Consider the following 27,037-nt stretch of genomic DNA (forward strand, 5'->3'; position numbering starts at 1 on the left):
TTTCTTGAGACACTGTTTGGAGTTTTATTGGCAACAAGGCTCTGCCTTTCACATGCTTGGCGCTGGCCTCACGGCCCGCCACCTTTTCCCACCGGGAACAGCAATGGAAAGCGGAGGGACCAGAAACCTCCGCACCCTGCCGAGATAGCCTACATCACCCCATGGGAGCGCTGGGAGAAACCTGGGGTGGCCCAGATCCGTCCCCCCACGCCCTCCCGCATCCAGCCCTTGGCATGACATGGACAGTGCCTGCCTGCGGGAAGAAAACGGCTCATTAAAACATTCACGATGGGTTTGACTTAAAAGCAGACGGCAACGAGGCCAGCCCGGTCCTTGCTGGCCCTGCGGAGGAAGTCCTGGGAGGACGTGTCCGCATGGCCGGGGAGTGCTGGGGGCAGCCAGTGCTGGATCCGGGATCGTTCCTCCCCAGAAAGTCCCGCCGGCAGCACCAGCACAGCTCTGCCCTGCAGCGCTCAGAGGGGCACATGCCAGCAGCCGACAAGCCCAGATACCCTGTTTCCTCAGCACGGCTCTCCCCTGCTTCCCACTGGGAGCTCCCATCTCCTTTAAATACCCAAATCCTCTTTGTAAGGGAAGCCTTGAGATACATATTTCTATCGCACATCTTCCTGGCAGATCCAACACTGCAAAACCACGGTGGGGCAGAAATACCTGCAGCTCCGAACTGCCCCCCATCTCCGGAGGGGTCCGAAGCCCAATGACGCCGTACCCAGGTATCCTTCCCAGGCATGGAGAGGATGGGGAGAACAAGGGGTGCACATTATAAATATAAAATCATTATCTGCTACAAACAGAAGACGTATATTGTACATCTTTGACCCATATACACAAGAACACAATATACACAGAATGTCTTGGAGGAGCGGGGGCTTTGCAAGGGGGGTTCAGGAGATGCTGCTCCCCTACCAGCCCCCCTGCACCTCCCCCCTGTGCTGGAGGGGGCTGTACCGACAGCACATAGGTCACCAAAAGTCCCATCAAGCTGGCGCGCATCATTCGAACTGCACATGGATGGAGTGGTCCCCCTGCTGCCAAGCCCACCCCGCTGCCCTGGGGAAGAGGGAGGCGAAGAGGATGGAGAGAAGGAGAAAGGGCAGGCGTGAGGGGATCTCTCACGAACCCACAAAGTGCTTGGGGTCTCCGGACCCTCGGAGCGAAGCTAGGCCCTGAGAGAAACTTCTTGCCCTGCTGCCCTCGGGGGGAAGGATTTTTCCAGCCAGGTGGGTCTCTGATAAGGCATTTTCATCTGGGAGTTGGAGTGGTGTCAGAAGAGAGAAGGGAGCAGCGCACGTGGTGGCAGGTTAACACGAGGCAGAGAAGCCAAGGTGGTCCCAGCCAGAGAAGCCCAGGGTAGGGAGTGGAGAGGACGAGAGGGCTTTGTCCTCAGCTCAGTTTATCTGTAAAGCTGCCCACCATGTCCTCCCCCAGCCCCTTCAAGGCTCTCGCCCTGGCTCAAGCCACCGGCACGGTGTGAAATACTGACGGTCGTTGGAGTGGCACATCCAGGCGCATGGAGTGGCAGACAGGCACACGTTAAGAGTTAAGACAAGAGTCGATGTGAGCTTTGTACAGCGAGGAGCAGCTCCCGGTCGGAGTGTCCGAGGACTTGGGATGACAAAAATGCCACAGTGATCAGATTGGGCCAGGACAGGGGTGTGAGCACGGGGGAGAGGAGGGAGTCAAGTCCTGGCACCTATCGGCGGTAATGATTGGGGGCATCTGCAAACATATACTTGAGTCTGTAGGCTTCAGCGAGCAGGAGTCCAATTTCTTCGTTACCCCAGTGTATCGTGGGCAGGTTTTGTAACAACATCAGAAGGCCCTGAAAGAGGGGAAGGTGCTTAGTTTGGGGTGGTTGAAGGCTCCAGAGCAGGCTTGGGGCTGGCACAACCAGAGGCAGCAGCACTCAGTAACTTTCGCTCACCACACTCACAAGTCTGAAAGGCTCAGAGACAGCATTAAGATGTGCTCGTGTCTAGATCCGAATCAGTGAAGCACCTCAGATGTCCCCAAATCCCTTGAGATGAAGGTTGCTACCACAGTGTTACAGCTGGACACCAGAAGGCAAACACGAAGGGACTTACCGTGATCAAAACTTGAGCCCAGGGAAGAGCTGGTATTTGATGCTTGAACCCTCTAACAGCTCAGTTCTGTCCTGAGTGCTGAAGCTCAGACATTACTTTTAGGCAAAGATCCTGAGACTGGATGATCTTGGAGCCAGCTTTGAGATGACTGTTGACTGTGTCCGTGCTGGGCTCCCACTCAGAGCAATTCCCTCCCCTCTAGGCCCAGGCAATTACCCCCAGCCCCAGGGACTTACTTGAAAGTCTTCCTCATCTAGGATCTCCTTCCGCCACTTGATCAAGAAGGCGGCACAGACATACAGGTGGAAATGTGAGAATCCTTCTGGCTCTGACTGTGGACAGCAAAACTCTGGGTCAGCTCCTGCAGCTCAGCTGGAGCATGACTTCCCTGGACACAGATATCCTACAGGGCCACCCATCACCCAGCTGGCTATAAATGTCCCAGGGCCATACTGCCTTCCTTCCCTCATCTCCCCAGCTGCACTGTGCTGCCAGAAGACCTCCATCCCCTCATCTACAGGGAATGGGCCGCACAGTGACCAGCCAAGCAGGGAAGGCAGGGGGAGCCTGCATACCTGGTAGGTATCCCAGAGGCGGATGGTGCAGCGAAGAGGCAGCTCCCTCATAAGCAGATTATTCATCCAGCGAAAGGCAAACTGCAGGTATTCGACCTCGTACTTCCTAAAGTGATTATGTACCTGCTCTGAAACAGCACATTTCACTTACATACCCGGGGACCACAGTGCCCCAGCTCCCGCATGCAGCACTGCCCCCAATGCACCAGCTTTCACACACTTTCAGGCTGAGACCTTGCTCTCCTAAATGCCTCTACTACCTCACCCTGTGCTACCTGGCCAGAAAAAACCCTGTCCCCAGGCAGTTTCTGGCTGACCCTACCCTGCCCTGCTTCCGTACGTGTTGTAGACAAGTGTCTACCCTTGCCCTGAGAGTATGACTTGCAAAGGAGGCCTCCCGCTGTTGTGGCAAAAGAGGCTCCAACCTGCTCCAATCTCCTTGTCACCTACCATCGATCCGGCTGACTAGCTCCTCCAGGGCTTTGACTTTCTTCTGGATCCCTGGCTGTGCAAAGGTGTAGTTATCCTGTGGGGAGAGGCCATGAGTCAGAAGCAGCAGCTCTAACAACAGCTAGAAACGACCAAAATCACATCCCCAGCTCCACAGGGAGCCGAGATCACCATGAGCCAAGGAGACATGGCTCTTGAGCACTAGGATCATCTGCCTGCTTATGAAGTCCCTAGTCAGGGCAGTGCCAGCTGGACAGCCGCAGCATCTTATTTCCCCAGGATTTTGCCCATGGGTTCTGCTCAGTGAAGCAGCAAAATCTCCCAAATGCTGGGACAAACAGAGCGCTCACCCAAACACAGAGAGATGACTGCACTGTTACCCCAGCAAGGGGAGAGAAACCTCTGCGGCCCCAGAAGAGGCTCACCTGTATCCCATCCAGCAGCTTGCTCATGCACCAGAAGCTATCAGCTTCGATGCTCCGTAAAACATCCTGTGACAGGTTTGTCACGTCAAAGTTCTCCACGTCCTCCTCTGCAAAATAGAGAGGGACGAGCATCAGGACAGGGGACACAAGGAAGCTCATGGGACACATCGAGGGGCTTTATCAAGCCAAGGCAGGGCAAGAGGCACTACAAGGCTCCCTGCATGACATGAGTGGCCTGCCTGGCACAGAGCACATCATCCATGCACTGAGCTACTTCTCCAACCCAGGTGAAGGGCTGAAGGACCCGAAAGACTCAGTGGCCATGACGTGAACCCAGTCCAGCTCCCCGGGGGACCGTGGGAGGGATCCCACAGAGCTGCCGTTATTGTTGTCCCTCTGGGGTGAGGGCTGCACATGGACAAAGCTCCTGGCATATGGGACCCCTCTTGCCGGACCGCATCCCGCCTTGGTGACAGCAGGTCTCTGCCAGCTGGTGGCACCACAGGGAGAACCAGGAGAGGTGAATCCATCACTGCAACCAGAAACCAGGGAAGAAAATGCTGCTTTTGACCTGGGGTAGCACGAGGGAGCTGATCTCCCATTCCCTCTTTGGAAAGATAAGATTCATCAGTGCCAGCCTAAGACCGAGTCACAACAGGGGCACCCAAAAAGTGGCTGCCAACTCCGAGGACCCATGAGGAAGAACTATCAAAGCCTCAGAAAACTCTACAGGAGAGGAGGACTCTCGGGCACAGTTGCAAGGACCCAAAAGCATGCAGACATCTTCCTGGAGAGCAAAGAGGCTCTGAGTTAAATCCAGTGTGGAGCCTGACAGTGGGGGCACATGGAAGAAGGACTGCTCAGCCTCATAGAGCTTCTCCTCCTCCTTGAGCCTGGCTAACAGGAGAGCTCCAGCAAACAGAAGCAACCCCATGCACAGAAGAGCCTTGCTGCAGGGGAAGCAGAGATTTGTGCAAGCTTGTTTTTCAAACCCAGTGAACCAGGTGCCTGAGAGCACGAGGGTTAGTAGCAGCTTTGTCCCCAAAGGGTACTCACAGAGTGCAAAAGGTTGCCCTTGCTTTTAAATAGGCTTATGAACCCCCTGGAAGGGCAAGGGAGAGATCAGATGTCTCAAGGGTGGGACAGTGGTGTTGCTGGCTGAGCTTGGAGCAGAGATCACCTGCTCCAGGCCAAGCTCACCTTAACCTGGAGGCTGTGGAGGGCAACAGGCAAGGGAAGGCAGTGGAAGTTAGGAAGGAAACAGTCAGGAGACACAGGTCTGGCCCTCCTGGCTTGGCCGATGCAGCAGCTCCCTCTCTTCCTCCTCAGGAGGAGAGCGGCTGTCACGCTGCTGACGGAGACCTCAGAGGGAGCTGTCATGCCGCTAAATCGGATCAACAGATGCCAGGGCTGAACTGGCCTATTTCCAAACCCAGAGGCTCAGAAATCCAAACAAGCGTCTTTGATCTTGCTTGTAAAGGAGCAAGAGGGAGAAGATGGGTCTCGGGGCTGGAGCCGGGCCACCTTCTTGGCTCAGATACACCGCAGGGCAGCTGTCGCAGGCTGGCAGCACTGTGAAAACTGACACTAACAGATCCTGCCCGCAGGAGGATGGGAAGTGCAGAGCCAGCAACTCCAATGCTGCTCCCACCTCTGCCCCTCCTCTGGGGCAGAGCTCAGCTCTGGAGCAAACTGCCACAGGGAGCTTTAGGGACAAGCAAGGGCTTAAACCTGCGTTAATCTGGCAATCTTGTACTGCAGAAAGAGCAACAAAGCTGTGTTTCAGTTGCAGGTCATCATCCAAAACTACCACTCTTTTGCTGGCTTCTCCACAGCCACTCTCAAACAGGTAATGAGAAAGACAGGCAAAATCTGTTTAACACCCATCTCCTTCCCTAGATAAATTCCCCCACAGAGTAAGGAGGATAGACAGGAGAAGGAGCGGGACAGGGCCACATGCATACAGTCAGGTTGGACTGGTGGGAGAGGCAGGCTCAGCCACGCAGCAATGAGCCTTGTGCAGCAGACCTCCCCGTGCAGCTCCACGCATGAGGACTGAGATGGAGAAGGGGATGTGGTGACCTGCCCATGTGATGGGGAACACCCTGCTGCTTGCACCAGTATGGGGACAAGAGGAGCAACCCTGCCAGCACCCTAGTGTCAAAGCAAAACAGCAGTAGGAGATCCCCAGCATGAGCCAACACACGTTGCAAGAAGCTTTGAAAAAAAACCCGGGTCTCTGGAGTGTGTGGCTCAGCACAAACATCTGCTCAGCAGCATCATTAAAGAGGCCCCGTGGAAAGGAGCGAGATACTCAACATATGGCTCCGACAGGGACTGAAAAGGAGCCAGCGGCACAGTGATAGCTGCCTGCAGCTGGGCTAGAGGCAGCCAGGACACCGCTGCCAGTGTCACAGGGTGCCCAAGGGCAGCTGGGGCTTGGGGAAAGCAAAGTTCCTGTGAGTGACATTTCAAAAGGGCTCAGGGCTGACACAGGAGAAGGGGCATCACAGTCCCACTTGAACCCCTGCCCCAAATGCCTGCCATGGAGCAGATCAGAGGAGCCAGGGCTTCAGCCTCCCACCTCCCCACTTTCCATAGGGGAGCTTTAATGACTCCCCATATTCTGGCAGCTGGGGCTCAGTGCAGGACTAAATGCCTGGAGAACAGTTAAACCCAGTCTCAGCTCACAGCTCTGCACAGTAATGGGCAAGTCTGCACTGCATGCAGTGAGTGACAGGTCCAGGGCAAAAACAGAGTTCAGAACAAGCTGGGTCAGTCACAGTGTGACTAGTAACACCCAGGTACAAGGCTCCCCTTCTCTTCACCCAAGCTTCATTTCTGCTCCTGCTTACAGGGAAACAGAGTCTTAATTTAACCGTGATTAGGATTTAGTAACAAAGCCAGTTAGGAGTGAGCAAGAGCAATACTTTCCATGGCACTGCTCCCCTCTAGAGACTTGGTGAAATGCCAGACAGGTCCCAAAGCTGGTACAATCCCTTATGCAAGGCCTTGAATAGAGGATGGAAGTGGTGTCATATGTTGAGATGGGCAGAGAGCACTGGGAGAGGGTGCAGGGGCCAGCACTGACACTACCTGGGGATGCTGAACTCATTTCTGAGCTCTGTCACTACCATTTTAAATGCAAACACAAGCCACGAGAACTGGGATTGACTTAGTGCAGCAGGAGGGGCTGCGGGACCTGAGATGGGAGGCAGTTTTAGCAGGACTAACAGCTCAGCATCCCTGTGCTTGGCAGGCCTTCTCTGATCACCTGGAAAAAGGGGCATGTGGTTTCCTCCAGCAGGTGCTGAGGTGTCATCCCTGCCCCAATTCCACAGATGCCACACTGCCTCTCCCCATCCTCACCGTTCAAGCTCTGCATCCCCAGTGGCACTGGCAGCCTGCACCCATCCTAACCAGAGGGCAGCAACAGCAGGCTCAGCTGCTCCTGCAGCCTTAACACCTCCCTCAAACTCTTCCTCACAGCAGCACCAGCTGAAAACAAGCAGTGCTCAGCAATCCGCAGCAGAAGCCATCGATCAGCTGGGAGGAGGAATAGCTCCAGCTATGGAGCTGCAGTGGCAGGGGCCCAAAGTGCCCATGCTTGCTGCCAAGTAGCCGAGGCAGCCATGTGTGTACAGAAGGCAGGTAGAGCATCACAGGAGAAGGTGAGCCAGCTTGCCACACTAGGGTAAACGGGAAAACACAGCAGTTAAATCTATCCCATCTGCCAAAAGCTCACAGCAGTCTGCACAGCACCTAGAAGAAGCATGAGTTTTGCATTCAGACTGGGTGCAAGTACAGGAAAAGCAACGGGTCCTGACTAGCACTGGAGAAGGGGGCAAGGGAGTTCACACACAGGGATGGGAAGCTCTGGGGAAGAGCTGCTTCTCCCTGCTTCAGCCTAGGTGGTATTTTCTGAAGCTGGTCAAAGGGGCACACACACTGGATTCAAGGCATTGCTCAGAAAGAAGAGGGAAGCAACATCAACGGGACCCTTTCAGTCAGGCTAGGGAGATGCAGGTTAATAACGGGCTCATCCAGTTCCCAGAGCATCCCAGGGCAGCTAGAAGAAATAGCTTCCCACAAACGTTTTTCACTCACTGGTCTGTTTACCTCCTTCAGGACTCAGAGAGGCATACACCCTTCCTTCCCATACCTTCTATGGTGACGATGGAAAGGCATCAAGTCAAAGACACAGCAGTATGGCCAGCCAAACTGCTCTAACTACTACCCCAAGCAAGCTGTGTTTAATCCCTCTGCACACAAGAGCCTGGGAGTTTGCTGGGTTACTGCTGACTGTTGGTTCATTGCTCGCATCCATTTCAATGGAAGGAAACTGCTGAATTGTTCCCTGAATGTGCTTGATAAGCTACAGACCATCCCCTATGCAAACCACCCACCTTTTCCTCATGGACACGTTCTAGCCTTTGGTGGGATGCCAATCAAGCCCTCTGAAGGATCTTTTAGGCCTTGGTCTATTAACTGACATATAATGGAGACACTACCACCCAGACACATTAATCAGCTGATAAGCCCCAAGGAGAGGTTTTAACTGATCTGTAGAAAAGTTGATTGGTTGTCTGCAAACGCAATGCCTGCTCAAAGCATGGGATGATGCGTTAGGAGTCTACAATGAACTTGCAGATGGGGACCAGCCCATTATCAGCAGTGAGACTGCTTTATGAGAAGCCACTAGATTGAACAGTAGAAGACCAGGGTGTCAGCCTGGCCTTGTGCTGAACAGCTAACCAAAGTCAACAGCTTGTGAACTCCCACCTCCGCCATCAGTTCTGAATCACACATGCACACCACGGTCCCTGGAGAGCTGTGATGGTCCTGCTGAGTCAGCTACTGTGGGAGGCAGCCCTTCAAAGGCTCTAACACAAACAGCTCAGGGAAGACAGTGGGCATCTAAGCAGATGAGCCAGCCAGCAGCACAGTGGGTCCCTTCTAGCATCTTGCGGTCAACAAAACACCTGCTCTGAAAGGAGAGAAGGGACAGCAAACCCAAGAGGTTTGAGTATGGAGCCAGGGCTGGTGCTGACTTCCCAGAGCCAGCTTTAAACGAAAAGCGAGGGAAAATTTTCCAGGCCAGTTGTACACACACCTTTGAATGTGGAAGTACCCTCAGATGACACACAGGTGTATGAGCCCTCAGTGGCTCTGTGGGCAGGGGTTGTCTGAGCCACACAGATCGTCCCCCTTCCCAAGGGGGATACAGCTTGAAGAATACAAGCAGAATTTCCTTTGAAAAAAAGACTTCCCACAGAAAGGTGAGTTATCCCTTCACACATGCTGCACAAGGATTACCAAACTGTGCAAGGCCTCTTTTGGCTCCCCTGCTGCAAGAACGCAGGTACAGTGCAGACTTGGCTGATCCAGGGATCCTGAGGATTAGTGATCCCACAAAGAGAGCCTCTAGACCTGCCCTGCCCAGCACCAGCTCTTCAGGGGCCTGTCAGTAAAGGCAGCTGTAGAGAATAGCCAATGCTCCAAACCAGTGACTTAAATCCTGCTGCAAAGGGTTTACGTGACCATGAGCACTGCCAGTTCTTTCCCACCTACATTCAAGGCAATTACTGATTTTGTCCTTAAACTCTCACTGCTACACAGGCAGACCAGAGAGCAGGTAGCCACTGAGACTGCTTGTGACCTAAAGGCTGGCTTTCAATCCCAAGCTCTGGGGACAAAGGGGATGCATGATGTTGCTTGGCCAAATTCAACTCAATGGGTCTCATGCAGAGGAGTTTTTTCCTCCAACACAGGTTTCAGAGACAGCTGGAATCAGGAAGGCCACATTCAGAGAGGAAGCTTCAGTCAGGGGTGAAAACAGCCCTGGAATATGGCAAGAAGCATGACCCTGGCAAGAGATGGACAGGTCTGATGCAGCATGAACTCTACAGCCACATGCAGAGAGAGTTGAGCCCTGACGCCCAACACAGTACAGGACTGCAAGAAGACATACCAGCTACCTGCAGGCAGCTCTGATGCTTCAGACCAGCTCCCTTCTTGCACAGATAACTCACTGTGCACAGCTCTACTTCTAAGCCAATAAAACAATCCTGGACAACCAGCCTCTGCCAAGACTAAGTGCCATCAATGCTGCTCAAGCAATAAGGCACAGGAAAAGCCACTGAAAGGGAACCTGCTAAGACTTGACAGGGTCTTGACGTCCCAGGAACAGGAATTCACTCCAGCTGGTAGCAGTGCCACATTTTGTGCCTTCTTCAGGCTGTGAGGAGCAACAGCACTTCTAGGGATCAATCCTGACCACACCAGCTACCACAGTGGAAACTGAGGTGGCTTACCTCTTCACAACATCCTCAGAAGAGGCAGATCAGTACTAGTTTACAAAGCCTTTGCTAGACAGTGGAAGGCTTCCACTGACTCAACAAGCTTTGGATCAGACCTTAAAAATATTTGTTCGACAGGATTTCTCTGTCACTAATACAGCCTTACAAATTCCCTTTTCCTTCTATTTACAGTGAAAACAAAGAGCCTTTAGGCATAGGGATTACAGCATCCCAGCATTAATGTCAACCCCAAAACACAGCTAGAGCTGTAGAAAGAATAAAAATGCTATGGGTGGAAATGACTTGATCTCTGGCTAAAAGCAACTGGCTGATAAGCAAGCCAAAAGCAGCAGGGAGAAGTCAATTTGCTTTCTGAAACTCTCAGCTTGAGAAACACACCTGTACTAGCAGCACAGGACAGGAATCTTTATTTAAACAGTTTGTTTTACATTCTCAGCAGGGTCTCTTTATACTTCACTCATTCCTCCTAGAGCAATAACTAGCTCCAAGCCCAAGCTTTGAGAGCAAGACTCTCCCCTCCCCCAACTCTGTATATCAGAGGTTTCCCTAAACTCCCTCAGCACCTAAAAGACCCCATTCTCCTCCAAGCTGTAAGGATGTTAAGTACATTCAAATGCAAATCCTCCCTTAGCACTTCAACTTCCATGGAGCTCAGCAAGGTTATGAAACTGAAGTCGATTCAACCAGGCAGCAAAGATACAGTAAGAGGTCAAGATGCATCTCCAGCCTGGCAGAGGCGCTGAAGGAAGAACGCATCATCCCCTCCAGAGAGGCAAGCTTTTCCGATGCTAGCACTTCACACCATTTCAAACACCGTGGTCGAGAGGCAGCACCGTGCTTCAAACAGCAAATGTCACTTACCAACATACTCAGAGAGGAACACAACAAAGAATGGAGTGACCAGGTCATTGATTCCCTGTACATAGCCGCTGGCTGGGTGTCGAATGGCCCAGATAAACAGGATTCTTTCAAAGATCTAGGGAAGAATGAGGGAAAGCAGGTACTTGCATTAGCCGTGCACAAAGGAAAGGCAGAAAAGCATAACTGCTAATCTCAGGGAGCAGAGATCATGCACTGACAGGCTTTTCTGCAGCAATATGGGTAAGATAAGAAGCATGCAAGTACTAGGAGAGACTCCTGTATGATCCACAGATCCCACACAGAGACCAGCCCCCACTTCACAGAACAAGGCAGCCCAGGCTCCTCATCAAAGCCTCCACTTGAAGAAATGCAGATCCAACTTTTTAAGATTGAGGTGGCTTAAGACCCTTCCACCCACAGGGCAGGGCTGCCTACTAGCAGAGCAGCATGCCTTGCTGGAAATCACGTGGAAAGCTAAGGCTACTTACTTTCTGTTATCAGCACAGTACTCCCAGCAAAACATCACAGATCGGGATAGTTCCCAACAGGTCAGACTTCCCCCAACAGCCAAGGTGTTATTTCCAGAACGCCCCAGGACACCACACTCTGACATACCACATACACACGCTGAGCTTGTTTCCGAGGACAGATACCCACACCTCCTGGGCACCTCTTAAACCCATCCCTGCCCAGGTTTCTCACACACTGCTTCGCACAAAAGAGGTTTCATAGCAAAACAGAACTGATCTCCTGTTCTGGTTCAAATGCCTTGAATTTGTCTCAAAACAAAAGCTTGAGGTCTTTTACCAACTCTGGGCTACATCTCGCCACAAAAGAGCTGATCTCATAACCCTGAGCTCCAAGTCTGATGTCTTTCAGAAACATGGGACAAGACCAAACAGTTTCAGCAGGTATTTACATCAGGAGCTGTCAGCCAGGTAAATTTCCCCACAAAGCTAACTCACTAGTGGCAGTGCTAGTCTAACTCCACACACACACGCCCCACGGCAAATGTGGGGCAGGAGCTGCACTCCCCCTTACCTCCTGGACGAGCGGCTGCTGGAAGAGGGGAATGAGTGGGTTGGTCCTTGGAATGTCGATGTGTATCTGGAAGAGAGGGTGGGTTACACACACCAGCTGTGCTTTCTGGGGGCACAATAACTCATCACAGGCTAACAGAGGACAATCCACCCCTCAGTGTCCCCTCAAGCGAGAGGTGCACTGGCTGACAAGCACAGCAAGGGCTACACATGACAGCTGCACTGAGAAAATCACCTACAGTTTTATCTCCAGTCTGCTGCTCAGGCATGGGCAGGTGGCCAGAGCTGGGAAAGAGTTGGGGTCTGAAATCTAGTTATTAGATCAGTTTAGGGAAGGCGTAAACTAATACCTGTAAGAAGATGAACAGAAACATGGTGCCCTGTTCCCAAGGAGAAGGAAGCTACAGCTACAGGAAGTCTTAGCATGACCCCAACCACATGGACAAGCAGCAGCAAGAGGGAGGAAAGGTATATAACCAAGGCAGAAAGCCAGGCAACAGGCAGAGGGCTTGTACCTGTCGGTAGGTGTCTTGATGGTGCTCCTCATTGCGGGAATCGTAATACTGCTGGATGAAGCCGAAGTACTCCTCCCGCTTGCGCTGCAGAGTCAGCTTTCGCCGCTCCATGTTTGCGGGGAGATAACCCTGCAGCAGGAAAACCTGTGTCAGGGCAGACGCTCTTCCCTCACCACAAACCATCCCCTGAAATCCTACCAGTCAGCTGTGCACCCGGAATCATCAGGCACAGAGACTCAGGAGCTGTGGAAAGAGCTTTCATGGGATTTGGCTTTCCCAGCCGCTGATGCCTTTACTGATCTTGGAGCAACCCAGCTTCATGGGATTCAGTTTCCCAAAACAGTGACACACACATTCCCAGCACCAGTCTGGGCTTTGTGCTCAAAGAGAATGTAGCAATTACACTCCCTGACCAAAAAAAACCCTACAGCTCACCCGTAGGCTGGGCACGGATACAACATGAGCAAACCTGGTTATGGGACACATGAAGGTCTAGGAGCACATGTCCCTGGCTCAGCACATTCCCCCCACACTCCTGCGTCACAGCTCCAAGTACTCACTGAGAGGAGACGCCACGTCACAGGCCGGACCTCTCTGGGCACACCAGGCCAGCTGCATTTCCTCAGCTCATCTGCAAACGGACAGTGGTGGCAATGGATTAGATCCTAGGCACGTCCAGGCACCACTACACCTAGAAGGAGAGGAAAGCCCAGTCTGCTCCTGCAGGCTCTGGAGACACTGAGCCTCCAGGAAGGCTCCACATTAGCAATGACTGGGGATGTGGGTCTGCAGCAAGGGCAGTAGAGATGATTTCAGCTTAGCCTGGGCACAGAACTGGTGGCTGCAGGGGCCCCAGTGTGCTGTAACGTCAGTTCTCATGCAGAGCCTAACAGCCCCCAGTGATCACAACCATCATTTGTCAGATGGAGAAAGACTAGGAACAGACAGGGAGCTGGTGGAGGACATTACCATCTGCCAGCAGAGCAGTTTGTGCAACCATCCCACCTGGTGCAACTGCAGGCAGTCATTTTCTCCACCCTGGAGCAGATCCAATTACAACTTGAAGCAGGCAGCAGGCCCCCTTTGCCTTCCCCTTCCCACCCACAGGCACCCCCATTTTGCCATACTCACCCAGGTCTGTGTTGTGGCTGGAAAGGAGCTGCCGAAACTTCTCCAGGCGGGTTTTCTCCCTCACTGTCATGGGGGGAGCGCCCGAAGCATTTTGGTCAGAGATTCGGGCAACAAGTGGAATGACGGGCCGAAGGGGAAGGGACTGCTGCTTCTGAAGCGGGGTCCGCACACAGGCCTCCTCTGCAAGGAGCAGATGCTGCAGTGAGGTGGGGAAGATCGTGTCTCTCCAACCCTACCTCGCTCCTCTGACCACTGTCAGAGACCTGCCACTGCAGATTTCATCCCTCTCTTCCCAGCCCCAGCAAACAGAGCACCACTGGCCCACTCTGATGGATCAGCTGTTGTGGCTCTTCCATCATTTCCCTCCCCTTTCTCCTTCCCTTCCTTCCTCCTGCATCCAGACACCTGGCTGCCAGTGGATCAGACTTCCCTCTTCACATGCGAAGCCATGGGCAGAAGGACACACAGGAGATGAAGCAAAAGAAGCTGTGGGAATCCCAGAAGAACTGACCTTCAGATCTCCTCTGCTCACCTCTGATCTAAATAGTGATCAAGCTAATTGCTAGCACAGAGAGAGGAGGTCATGGGCTGCCAATGCCACCTGCTGGCAGCAGGGACCTGCTGGGTTACTTTCACAGCACAGGCAGCCGTCTGCCTGTGACAAGGCAGAGTGAGCCGGGGCTGATGCTGCCCAGTTCCCTGCCCAAGCTGTACCGACCTGGGCCCTACAGGGCCTCATCCAGACCTTTACTAAGAGCAGCACACTGGGCCACAAAGAAAGCAGAAGGTGAGCAAGCCCAAGCAAGAACTTAACAGATCTCCAAAATCCCTTAGGACCCAGAACATGAGATCCTCTGGGACAGACGTGTCTGTATGCAGGATATTGAGCAGCAAAGGACACTGAAGCATTAAGGCCAGGACTCCAAAAATGGCTCCTTAGAGCACAGGATACTACAAGGAGGCAAAAGCCTCTGTTGAGCTTACAGGCTGTGTCACAGCCTCTCACCCATAACATGTGAGTAGCAGCAAGTGGCCGAGTTCAGCAGTCAACCAGGAGAGCACCAGAGCAGGAGGCTGCTCCTGAAAACAGCTCTTACCAGATGTCCTGGACAGCTGGGCCTCACTACTGGACTTGATGACCTTGCAGTTGGTGGGCATGTCACTGAGAGTGGACTGGGCCCGCTCAGGTTTCACCCGCAGCTTGCTGTGGTTCTCCAGAACCTGGGCGGCCGTGGCCTTGGCCACTTTAGAGTTCAGAGTTTGCAAAGAAGAAGAGGAAGAAGAGAAGTCCTCATCTTCGTCATCACCGATGTCCCAGGCATCACTGGTGTTGCGGGCAAACTCATGAAAGCTGGAGGCCTTCTTGCTTTTCATAGGCAGTGCGTTGCTCTTGGAGCGGTCCTTGATGAAGCTGGGAGCCAGAGAGAAACAGTATCAAAGCAATGCTGTCAGACGAGTCCATTTTCTTTCCTTCCTTATGTCCTCACTCCAATCAGTCAGTCCCTTTTTCCAGTTTCCCTGTTCCTCCTCCCAAACCCAAGGAACGTGTAAAGTCTCTCCGGGCTGCCTGCTGCCAGGAGGCAGAGCCTGAGCTGGTGTGATGGCAGGGCACAGAGGCCACAGTGCCAGCAGACAGCTGGAGAGATGCCAGGCTTCCCAGATCAGAAGGGCAAAGGGGAGAGACGTACAATTCCTCCAGGTGTACCTCCCCCCACCCTAGAGGAAACTGGTAGATAACACCCAAAAAAAGTCTTGCGACCTGGGAGAGGCATGTCAGAGGTTGGATGGAGCCAGTCTGCACTTGTGGACACCCCTGATACAGCTGCAATGGCTCCCAGCAGATAGACCAGCCCGGTTCTTTTCTCAGGCACAGGAGGAGCTTTTGCATTTACCCTTAAGCTACAGGAGTCAAAGTCCACCACCTGAAGTGTCACAGACAAGGGGGAACCTTCACCGCTACGCAGCACGAGATAGAGACAAGGAGGCAGTTCAGCTCAGCTCTGCCTTTTCCTGCTGGGAAGGGTGCTGCAATTCTGCAGTGTCGCAGCTGCTGGGCAGCTTTACTTCCCCTTCCCTTAATTCTTCTGTCTCCGAAGGGGAGCAGAGGGCTCAGACACCATTGCTAAAAAATATGCCTGTCTCCTCTGATGTGTCTGGTACGGTATGGATTTCGGGCTGTAAAGGGTGCCAGCAAATAAGCTTTCCCTGCAAGCTTTTGCAGAACTCAAGACAGCACCACATGCCACTGCTGCCCTTCTCCACTGGAACATCACAGTGCCAGAGGATGCTGGAGACCTCCACCTACTGCAGGACTGAGCCAAAAACCTGCAAAGCCGTGCAGCCTGCATCTCCAGAAGATAAACACTTACTTTTTGGTGAGCCGGGGATCCAGCGGAGGATGCTGTGCGCCATAGACAGGTTGAATGCTGCAGGAAGAGGATAGGAAAAAAAAAAAGACAATGCAAAAACCCACAGAGCACCCAGGAATAATCTCCTTAGCCTAGACTGGGGTCACACTTCTTGCCTGCTGTCGGAAGCTGAATAGAGACCAAAACCAACTTCAATAACCTTCTGTCTTCAAAGCCTTAGATCCAAAGCACCACATTCAGCTGAAGATTTGCTCTTTGCACCAGCAAACAGAAGCCTTGTTTAAACTCTTAGGCTCTCTACAGTCTGAGCTGGGATTTGAGATCTGCTCTTTCCTGCACCACCGATTCACTCTGAGTGACCATGTCTCTCAGTCTCCCTGCCTTACACACTGATGTTCAGTCTCTTTTCCATCAAGGGGATTTCCAGGTTTGGAAATTCACACTTCCAAGCCCTGCGGGACAGGGAAGCCAGCAACACTGGGGCTCCTCCACAACACACCTGAGGGTTTGAACCCCATGCTGGCTCTCAGGCTCGTAGCCAATGCTACAGCGAAGCAGCCTCTGGTATGGTACACAGTTTGACTCAGGTCCAAATCCCAGCTTAATCAACTACTTCCTATGTGGCCTGAAATGAGTCACCACATCTCAGTCCCTCAGCTCCCCTCCCTGTGGAGCGGGACTAGTGGGACAGGGAGCCTGAGAGCTGCAGGCACTACATGGGGAGCATCACCTCGGGGAGGAACTGCTAGACAAGTGCTCCTCACTAGTTTTACAGGCTCTGGACATGAGACAGGGATCCTAAGTTATTACCTGCATTTGGGTAACTATTCACAGCCACCCCACCCTGAAAAACCATCTCCGGAAAACAAGTCCTCCCCATCCCTTGGTACACAGCATGGTCCTGCATCCCATGGTGGAGACAAGGGCCCATTCAGAGCTGGCACACAAGGGACAGGCTCCTCTTGGGTCAACAGAGCTGGCCTGGTTTCCAGGAGCTGCAGATGGTGCCCGGCAGTAAAAAGAGCAGAGCCCAGCTGTGTAGGACAGGGACAGCAGCCTGGCACAGCTAGGAAGTGCACTGGGAACCAGTTGATGCTGGGGAAGTGGCAGCAACAGGCCCAGCTGGCAGGGTAGAGATGCAGAGATCCAGGGCAGAGGCTGGAAACAACCACAGCACAGAGAGATCTTGGTGGTGAAGCCTGGCGAGGGGTGGACTCGCCGCTGCAGGGGCTGTCCCTTGTGGCTGGAAGCGCTGAAAAGGCTTACTGTGTTTACCCACCAGCAATCAAGCCTAGGAAAGAGTTTGCTGACTAATTAGCATCTAGGAATCAGGACAGCTATTAAGCAGAGGCACCCCCGTGGGTGGGCACAGCAAGCAGATTAACAGGAGTAAGAAAAACAGCCCCTCCAGATCAGCGTTACTTCCCAATGACTCATGGCAGCTCCTTGCAGAAAAGGAGCCAGCAGAGCCTCTCCAATACCCAGCACCAAGCTCACACCATCTCGTGACAGCAGTCACAATGCTGCTCCTCTCTGTGCAGGGATCCACGCGCTGCTGACGGGTGACCGATTTGATTCACGAGGGAAGGCCTGAACTTCACAAGCCAAACGAATGATGTGTGTTAGAGATAGAGGAGGGGATGTGGCAGCCAGCTCTGGGTGAGGAAACCCTTCCCTGGGGCTCTGAAGCAATCGTCTGATGCCTTCACTGGCTAAGGGCTGCTACAGCAGCAGAGGGTCCCACCTCCCAAGCAGCTCTTCTTAAAGAATTTGAACCCAGGCTCCCCCAAACAAAGCATCCCGAGCTGATCTATTCGCACAGCCCATCAGCCTGTGCTCCCACACAAGCGGCTGAAGATGACAGTCTCATTTCCAGCAGGCTACAAAGGCAGGGCTGAACACCACCATCCTGCATCAGTGACCTCCAACCGCTGCATGGAGCGGGTTCACCCCATGTTTGTCCCATCTTTGCTGATTCTCTGCCCTATCCACCCATGCAGAGGGTGTAACAGGCTGGACAGGAAGAGTGCAAATGCCATGAGGTGTGCAACAGGTGATTTCTAAGATACACGAGCACATGCACAACTACCAGACGGCAAGTTTGTGCCACCCTTGATGTCTGATCCCGCTCCTTTAGCTCACGTCCTTGTAGCTGACTCCCAGCAGATACCACAGCTCCACACAAAGGTGCATTACCACATCCTACTTTTACAGCTGAGAAAATTGAGGGAAGGGAGTGATACCACCAAATGATGCTTAGTAACTTTACTTACTCTTGCCTGGTTTTCCCTGATGCTGCTTGGCTAGATGAATCTGCTGTCTCCAAGCTGTCCTCACCTGACTTCTGCATGGACAGAAAGCTCAGGGCAGGCACTACCCCTCAGCAAACACACCACTGAGACAGGAACCAAGATCTAAGCTGACACTGTGCTCCCAAACTGACTGGACAAGTCCCCTATCCTGTCTCCATTTAAGCTCGTTGGGACCGGCATTTCTTTTTACCCTGTGTTCAGTGTCTGGTACAACAGCTGTAGTATCTGTGTTACACCACTCACGAGGAGATCATCGCAGAGTGTGGGTTTTTGACACTGCAGCAGAAAGCATATCCATGAAACCTCAGTGCCACTTCGGACACAGAATATATCTATTCCTAGCAGATTCTGCTTCTCTCCTTTTAAAACAGTATTTAAATACCCCCCACTAGAACCTGACTACCCGTCTCTCTATAGAGCAGGAAATAAACAACCCATCACACAGGATAACACACTAGAGCAACCTGCCAATGCATCCCCAGAAAATTACTGGGGCGAGAATTCCCAATGCAAAAACCACAGGGCAGTATTGGAAACATGAAAAAACATCTACTAGTTCTGCCACCATAGATCTACAGGGAAAAAACACCAACTAAAAGCTAATAAAACTCGGTGACCAAATGCACAAAGTGTCACAGAAAAGGAAGCTAACAGTCTCCAAATCTTTACAAAGCCTCCCTCTGCTAGCTTGTCAGGGCTGAGAAAGGAGAGCGCCAAGAATCTGTACAGCAAGACCTCTCAAAGCTCAGACAAAAATGAAGAAAGGGAGTTTCACATCTAGCGACCATGGATGCAGCACATCCCCCCTCCACCTTTCACGGTTGTGTTGCCCAAGACCTGTCAGTAACTGTCCCTGCAAAGGACCAGCGCGCAGGGTATTTAGAGGTGGTAATGAGGCTCCTGGACAGCAGGATATTTGCCAAGCAGCCAGTTAGGAGCAGGGGAGAACTTTGCCAAAAACTTGACGTTGGAGTGTATTGTCTAAGCAGGACCAGCTGCCTACCAGACCGGTTCACCTGGTTTGAGCTTTCCAAGCCAAAGCTCGAAGTCACCCCACTGCAGAAGCGAGATGCTGTCTAAGACCACCAGCTGGAAGCATAGCTGTGACCTCTGGGTGAGGGATGGGAGCAATCAGGAGACAAAATAACCCAGGGCGAACACAGCATTTTCTGCCCCCATGAGCAGAAGAGGAGGAATGTGTTGTGCTTGTTGCTTTCCCTTTGCTTGCCACAGACCTGTATTGTCCCACCAACCTGAGGGAGCCGGCACAGCGACAAAGAACCAAGTGAAAGCACATTAGAAAGAGAGATTTAACTGGCCTAGCAGGATTTAAAGCCAACTAAGCATTTCAGACTGCGTCCGCACATGAAGCAGGGAAGGGCACGGTTCAGATAAGGCAAATGAGAGCAAACGTGAGGAGCACCAGATGGGAACAGCACTTGTGAAAGCCTCCCCAGAGAGGTGGGTGCCCTCTCCCCAAGGGAGCCTTGTAAGGAGCATCTCCTTCATCACCACCAGCCTCTTCTTCCTATACACCACTTGAATCAGGCATTTCACTTGTTTCACCCATCCCTGGGTGAGTGCGGGTGCCTCAACAGGAATTGGGACATCACGGCCGGAGGAAGCAAAGCCGGAGAGGTGCACACAGAGAGCCCCCCTCAGTCCCTCATATTGAGTAGAGGTGGACCAGGAGTGACATCCCACACAGGAGACCATAACAGGGGGGACATGCATTGGCAGGGGCACTTGTTTGGGACGGAGTTGCTGTCACCCAAGGCGACACCTCTAAGGGCTTCGGGAAGGGATAAGGTTTCTTCAGCATCTCTGGAAAGGAGAATGGTACAGCCCTGGCTCCGAGGCCAGCCCAGGGGGGCCTTCAAGGCCCTGCCCCCCTCCACCCTGCTTCCCATGGGGCAGAGGGTGCACACAGGGTCCCCCCAGCCCCCACACGGCCTTGCCCTGCCCTACAGATGAGGGGGCAATCGTGGCGCTGCCCTCGTCCCTCACCCAGAGAGAACTTCCTCCAGCAAAACTCCCCTGCCCCACAGCCTGGCGTGCCCCTGGCATTCCCCCTATTGCAGGGGGGGCCCCCGGGGCCCCCAACCAGCTCCGCTGCCCTATAGCCGGAGTAAATACCGCTGGTATCCCCCCCGACCACCCTTGCAGGGGGGTACCCCGAGGCCCCCAGCCCCATAACCAGGGTGGGTGCCACCGACAGCCCCTTCCCAAAGCAGAGGGGCTGCTCCAGCTCCCCTACCCAACGCTCCCCCAGCTAGGGAAGGGGGCTGCGGCGCTTGCACCCCTTCCCCGCCGGACCGGGGGGACCGGTACCGGCCGGGCCCGCGCTCACCTGCCCGGCAGCTTGGCGCTCCGCTTCCAGAACTGCCTGCCGCTCTCGGCCGCCATGGCGGAGGGGAGAGGAGGGGCGGGCGGGCCCGGCCGGCCAGCCAGCGAGCGAGCGAGCCCACCGGCCGGCCGGCCCCGCGGCGCGGCGGCGGAACGCGGAGGAAGGCGGCGACCCCCCGCAGGCCGCCTCACCGCCGCCCGCCCGCAGCCCTCGGCGGCGCCATCTTGGGTCCGGGCGGGGAGAGGGCCGCCATTGGTCGCTTCGGGCAAGGCGTTGCGGATGGGCCAATCGCGAGCGGGAGGGGGAGTGACGTTGTGAAGGGGCGGGGTCTAGCGGGCTGGAGGCGGGGCTGTGTGAGGCGGGAGAGACCATGGGGGGGGGGGGGAAGGAATAAATCATCCCGCCCCGGGCGGAGGGAGGGTGGAGCAAACCACTAGCATTGAGGGGCATGGAGTGGGGCGCGAAAGCGGCGCCGAGGCGGCGGTGCCTACGTGGGCCGGGGGACAGGGGGGACCCTGAAATGGGGAGGGCGGGTAGAGTTAAACACCGCCCTGGGGAAGGGGAGAGACCATTCACGCTGCGGGGGTGGGGGGAAACACGCCCAGCAAGCACCTGGGCGAAACCATCGAGAGAGGGCGGGAGGGAAGAGGGTTAAATCACCCACAGGGCCGCGAGGGGGAGCCGGTGGACAGAACCATGCGCGCGGCGGGGTCACACACCGGCTGGTGACAGAGTTCACCTGAATCCCTGTGGCACCCCGGGGTGGCTCTGCTGGCACCCGCGGCTGTCGTGGTCCCCTCAAGTATTCAAGGCCATTTGGGGCCATTTCCAGCCCCCAACCGAGCCCTGGTGCCGGTGTGTTCCCTCATAACGACAACCCGGGGTGAAGGAGGAGCCGCCATTATGGGGCAAGCCGTGAGGCGCAAGTGGTCACCCCCTGAATAAACGGGGATAAACTGAGAAAAAACCCACAGATGTCACAAAACCACAAACTTCCCAGGCAACGTGGGACCCTGACAGCCCCCAAGGCGCTGCCATCCCTCTCATGCTCTGAGGAGAAATCCTACCACAGAGGGTGGCCGGCAGCCATGGGGCCTTGATGGCGCCAGGTGTGGGCAGAGCGGGACATGGCTGCTGTCACTGGCCTTCCTGGGCTGTGGGGACATGGGGACCTCCTGCTCCTGGGGGGGAAACGTGCGATGGCCCCTGCCTAGTGAATTAGCAGCTGCCTCTCATGGTCAGGCCGCCAGCATGGCCGTGCCCCACATGAGTCCGTTCCTCATGAGGTGCCTCAGTTTCCCCTGTTTGCAAAGGGCAGGGAAATGGCAGGAGGGGACCTGGGTGTCCCTCGGGGTGTCTCAGGCATTGGGGTCATTGGAAAAAAGGGATAATTGTCACCCCCAGCTCAGCCTCCTGGCTAGGGTGGACACAGAGGGCTCTCGCCATCCCCTCAGGGTTGGATCCCGTCTTGGCGGGATCATGGCTCCTGCCAAGCACTGGGGGAGAGGATTAGAGAGTCTTTTGGGACCCAAGAGGGTCGGGAGCACTCAAAAAAAAGGGAACAAAAATTAAAAAGCAGGCACATTTCTGTAAAACCAGCCTGTTGTGGGAGGACAGGGCTGACAGCAGAGGGCGGCACAGGCTCATGGCTGGCGCCTCACTGCAGGGCCTGGCCTGGCACCTGGGTGCTTTGCTCTGACCCAACCTGTTACTGCTCTTGCCCTCTCCGTCAGCTGCTCTTGAGGTACAGGGAAATATTTCGGGGGGTAGACGGAGCCCAAGCCTGTGGCAGTGAGCCCAGGATCTCTGTTAGCTTTCGATTCTGAACGAGAACGAAAGCTGAGAGAGAAGAGTCAGTTCCTTTTCCCATCTTGAAGCTGAAGTGGAGAAGGGAAACTTAAGAACTGGCAAAAATAGAGCATTTTGAGGTACCCAGCTGCAGGGAGATCACTGCCCTCCTAGTCAGGAGGTGCGGTGTTGGATTACCAAAATTTCCAGAAAGGAGCTGGGGTGGAGGAAATCCAGGAATTCCACCCCATCCAGGGTGGAAACGCCACTTCTTCCACCCAGAGTTAAAAACCTGTGGGCTACAAGGTGTGACTAACAGGGTTATCGAAAATCACTTCATCCCGTAACATGACTGCAAACTCTGAGAAATGGAAACTATCCCACATTGGAGCGGGACCTCTTGGTGTCAGTGGGAGGCTGAGCACACCAGAGAGTCTGTCCATCTGTCCTAGAGTCCCTTTCAGCATCCACGCATCCCTTTGGATGACTGCCATCCCCTCTGTCTAGGCAGGGTGGGTTGGCTTTGCTGTTCCCTCTCAGCCTGAGGGATAGGTCCTCCTTGGAGGAGTTTTCCCTCGCACTTTTCGATGGCAATTCACACATTTTCTCCTGCTTCATTTATTGGCTTTATCAAAGACTTTGTTTGGAAACACCCTGCTAGAGAGACAGTTAAGTGACCCCTCCACCCTGGCAAGGGAATGTGTCTCACTGTCTCCGCTCTGGCTACATCCTGCTCCTCTCCCCAAAAGGAGAGAAAACCCACCCGGAGGATGGGGGAAAAGGATCGAAATCCAAGTCCTTGGCATCCACGGCTGTGCTTCAATTGCCGTCAGGTCTCTGCTGGCAACAGCAGGAGCCAACCTGGGCCAAATCCAGCCAAATCTATGTGCTTTGGGGGGAATATACACACACCCATGCACACATACAGAGATGCTACAGCGAGCAATCTACTACGAGTAGTAGCCTGGCACCAAGATTACGGCTGCTGTGGCACATCCGTGCCATGCGGTTGGCAGCGTGGGGGTGGTTTCCGTTGGGGTTGGTACCGACAGCTTACGAGGCCGCGCGCGTGTGCCAGGGGGGCCCAGCCCTGCTTGCCCATTTCGGGGGGAGGGCGGGGGGAAGATGAAGAATTTCGGCAGGGGTTGACCTGAAATGACATTTTGCCGCTTCTGTTTTTCTCACAGCTTTCGCAGCGGGGTGAGATCTCAGTCCCTGCAAACCGCTCGCCCTTCAAATACACACGCGTGCCTGTGTGTCATTTCAGGTTAACTGAAGTGGCTGCTTCAATTTGAAACAGGAGCTGTTGTTTCACTTTTGGGGTTGCTTAACCCCCTCCTAACTGTAATAAACATGGTGATTAAGGACACAGAAATAGTACCCTGGAGGAAGGGGACCAAAAGCTTGGAAAAGGATGAAAGAAACACTCTGATTACCCCTTTTAAAAATATGTTTCTTTAGCTGAAGCTGCTAAATTTGACTCAACTTTACACACTGGAAAGGTTTTGCGGTTGTGTTTTTTTTTTAACAGTGAATAAAGTGTTTTTTCCTCATAAAAACCCCCACCAACTCTCAGGCCGAGTGATGCAGTTTCGATGTGTCATGGAGGCAGGGTTAGTGCAGATCCCACTCTCAGGAAGTTTGGTGTAAACCCCAAAACAAGACTCTGGTCTCAAGTGGGGCTCCAGGTGCTTGAAACCAGCACCTGGCCCCCCTCACCATCACAGCCGTGGGGTTTTTCTTTAGAGGAGGTCTAGGAAGGGACATGTTTCACCCCAGGTTCATGCTGAGAGGGTGCAGGGCTTTGGTCTCAGCTCCTGGAGGAGTAAATCCCCTGCCTGGGGGATGTGGGGACATTGGGGGTCTGAAGCTGGCAGCACCTCTGCAGCCGGTCCCAGCCCAAGAAGAGATAGGGCAGGGAAAGGCAGGCAAGCCCAAGCTCCACCGCAAAAGATCTCCAGTGAGTTGGGGCAGCGTGCCTCAGTTTCCCCACATGCCCTATGGAGATAATGTTATTGCCACACAGGCCGTCGGCAAAAAGCATTCGGAGACTGACTTCCACAAGGATTCATTACTAGGGAGCTGGAGCTGTGGGACACCTGGTTTGCTGATAATTCACCTTGTCCTAGGGCAGGTGTTTAAAATAGCTCCTGTGACTCACTGTGCCGAGAAGGGCCAAAGGGTTTCAGACGCTGCCTCGGGGGCAGCTGGATGTTTTCCTTGCGACGGGATGTGGGGCGAGATGCCACCTCCAAGTCTCCAGCTCTTCGGGTCCCTGCGGCGAGCCTGGCCCCCGCTTGCTCGCCGGAGTGGCTTTTCTCCTCAGCGCTCATCTGCGTTTTTCCAGCTGTGGCAGACATTTGGCTGTTGCTCATCTCCCATTCCCAGAAGGGGATGTGGAAAATATAAACGTCCCTTTTGCTGTGGTTCCAGGCTCCCTTGGCCAGTCCTTCCTGCAACACCAAGCACCTTAGCTGGGGATGGATGTGTACAGGATGAGTGCTGGCCCTTTTCAAGTCCTTGGTCATCCATGGGACTCCAGTGCTCCCAGAATGGGAGGTCCAACAGCCTGAAATCTCATTCTGGTCCTATTTCATTGGTTTTTTTCCGCTTTCTGAATTGCAGGTACTTCCCCTGCTGACACTGGGGAGCAACAAAAAGTTGTGAAAGGGAGGTGGGAGAGCCATGCTGGCTCCAAATTGCTTCCCATTGGATAACTCCTGCATCTTCATCCTCTCCTATCATACCCGATGGCCCCAAAGGGCAGTGAACATAGAATCATATAACCATAGAATCATTTAGGTTGGAAAAGACCTTCGAGCTCATTGAGTCCAACCATCACCCATGCCCACTAAACCATGTTCTGAAGTGCCTTGTCTACACGCTTTTTGAATACCTTCAGGGACGGTGACTCAACCACTTCCCTGGGCAGCCTGTTCTAATGTCTGACAATGCTTTCAGTAAAAAAATTTTTCCTAATATCCAACCTAAACCTCCCTTGCCGCAACTTGAGGCCATTTCCTCTCGTCTCCAGCCACCTGACAGATGAGACCAGCACCCACCTCACTACAACCCCCTTTCAGGTAGTTGTAGAGCAATAAGGCCTCCCCTCAGCCTCCTTTTCTCTAGACTAAAGAGCTCCAGTTCCCTCAGCCGCTCCTCGTAAGACTTATGCTCCAGGCCCCTCACCAGCTTGGTTGCCCTTCTCTGGACACGCTCCAACACATCCCTCCCATCAAGGAGAAATGAAGGGTCAAAAGGCCTTTTCCTTTCCTCCAGCCCCTGTGTGCAGTCCCCGTGCCACGATGAGACAGTGATGGGCATCATGGAGGGGAGCAATGGGCAGCTGATGCTGCAGCTGCCCATCTTCAGGTCTCCGATCACATCTACTGTGGTCCTTTCCCCATGGCAGAGGACTGGAACACGAATCTGGTGGCTCTCAGCCTTGTGAAGGTATTACTGCACAGGAAGGTTGGTGCACAGGGGATCAAACATGCACCGATCCTTTTCCAATACCCAAACCTTGGATGCACCCAATCACCCTGGCAGGACAAGATGGTACCTGGGCAGCAGGATCTTGCTGGGGGACATGATGGCACTGTTCCCCTCCTGCAGCACAAGCCCAGTGGGGGCAAAATCATCAGCAACAGGCGGAAACGAAGTGACTATCAGCTCCACAGCCCCGTGCCGGACCTGCTCAGCCTTTCTGCGGCGAGTTTTCTAAGAAACACGACAGCAGTTAGCGAGCGTTTACGGGAAGGGTGGGCCGAGCTCAGCCTGCAGCCGGGGCAGCTGTGATAGTGTTTCGGTGGTGCCGGCGGGGGGGGACAGTGGCTGCCTGAGGGGCTTGGGCTCCTCGCGGTAGCAGGCAGCGTGGCAGAGAGGTTTGCTTTCGTGCAAGAGCAGTTTCCCGGATGGTCCGGGGAAAAAGCGAGAGAGGAGGTTAAATACAAACCACATCTCAAAATAGGCCTAAACTTTGAAGGCGTTTGGAGCTGTGCTTCCTGCTTCTAGCAGCCTCGAGGAGGAGATGAAAGATGCAGCTGAGTTTAAAAAAAAAAAAAAGGGCAAAAAAAAAAAGGCAAAACAAACCAAGTTAACACTTTCTGCTGAAGGCAAAGGCACAGCAGTGACACAGCACACCAGGTCACCCCACAAGGCTGGAATGTGGCTCCAGGACCCCCCATTCCCTCGGATAGCAGCCCCATGGCTTGGAGAGTGGTACTGCCAAGCCTGGGGTAAGCCAGGGAAAGGAACCGCTCCCTGGGCATGGGGGTTTTAAGCGAGAAAGCTCTGGGGCAAGTCAAGGAAAGGATGGTTCTGTTGTGTCAGATCTGGCCGGGGGACTTGCAAAGTAACCTGCAGAAAGGGAAACGTGCCCCTTCCTTGGAGCACACAGCCCTGCGTGCACACAGCAGCAGGTGCTCCACGAGGTCAAGCAGGAACAGAGCTTTAAAATTTAGCATGTTAACTTAATTAAAAAAAAACAATCCCAAGCAAAAAAAAGAAAAAAAACACAAACCAACACCCCTGAAGCCAAAGCGCCGCAGAGCTGGGAAGTGGGGTTTGACAGTTTGGAGGGTAAAAGCTTGAGCGAAGCGTTACCGCTGCTGACTGATAGCGACCGACTTCTCGCAATCCGAAGATCGACTTCCTCTCACTCTGCGTTCGCCGCAGCCGAGCTGGAGGTGGGGACAGCCCGCTGGCGGCTTTCTTCACCCACCGGCACCCGGCATGCAACACCCGCTCCACGCCAACAGAGCCGGAGCAACAGGATCTGCCTTACCAAAATTTAATTT

General features: G+C 53.9%; 1 protein-coding gene across 1 annotated transcript; it reads right to left on the minus strand.

Annotated features, from left to right (window-relative positions):
• TBC1D22B (TBC1 domain family member 22B) lies at nt 1-20,718 on the minus strand. Its single transcript, XM_069771856.1, has 13 exons — nt 20,454-20,718; nt 15,792-15,848; nt 14,520-14,833; nt 13,423-13,602; nt 12,852-12,922; nt 12,292-12,420; nt 11,778-11,843; nt 10,737-10,851; nt 3,556-3,662; nt 3,131-3,206; nt 2,681-2,808; nt 2,342-2,437; nt 1-1,843 (listed from the first exon to the last, which is right to left on the minus strand). Exons 1-13 carry the CDS (start codon nt 20,507-20,509, stop codon nt 1,715-1,717), a joined length of 1,524 nt encoding a protein of 507 aa, XP_069627957.1. The 5' UTR covers nt 20,510-20,718; the 3' UTR covers nt 1-1,714.
• Nucleotides 20,719-27,037: the final 6,319 nt, after the last annotated feature.

The sequence above is a fragment of the Haliaeetus albicilla genome, chromosome 26 (assembly GCF_947461875.1).
Source record: "Haliaeetus albicilla chromosome 26, bHalAlb1.1, whole genome shotgun sequence".
NCBI lineage: Eukaryota > Metazoa > Chordata > Aves > Accipitriformes > Accipitridae > Haliaeetus > Haliaeetus albicilla.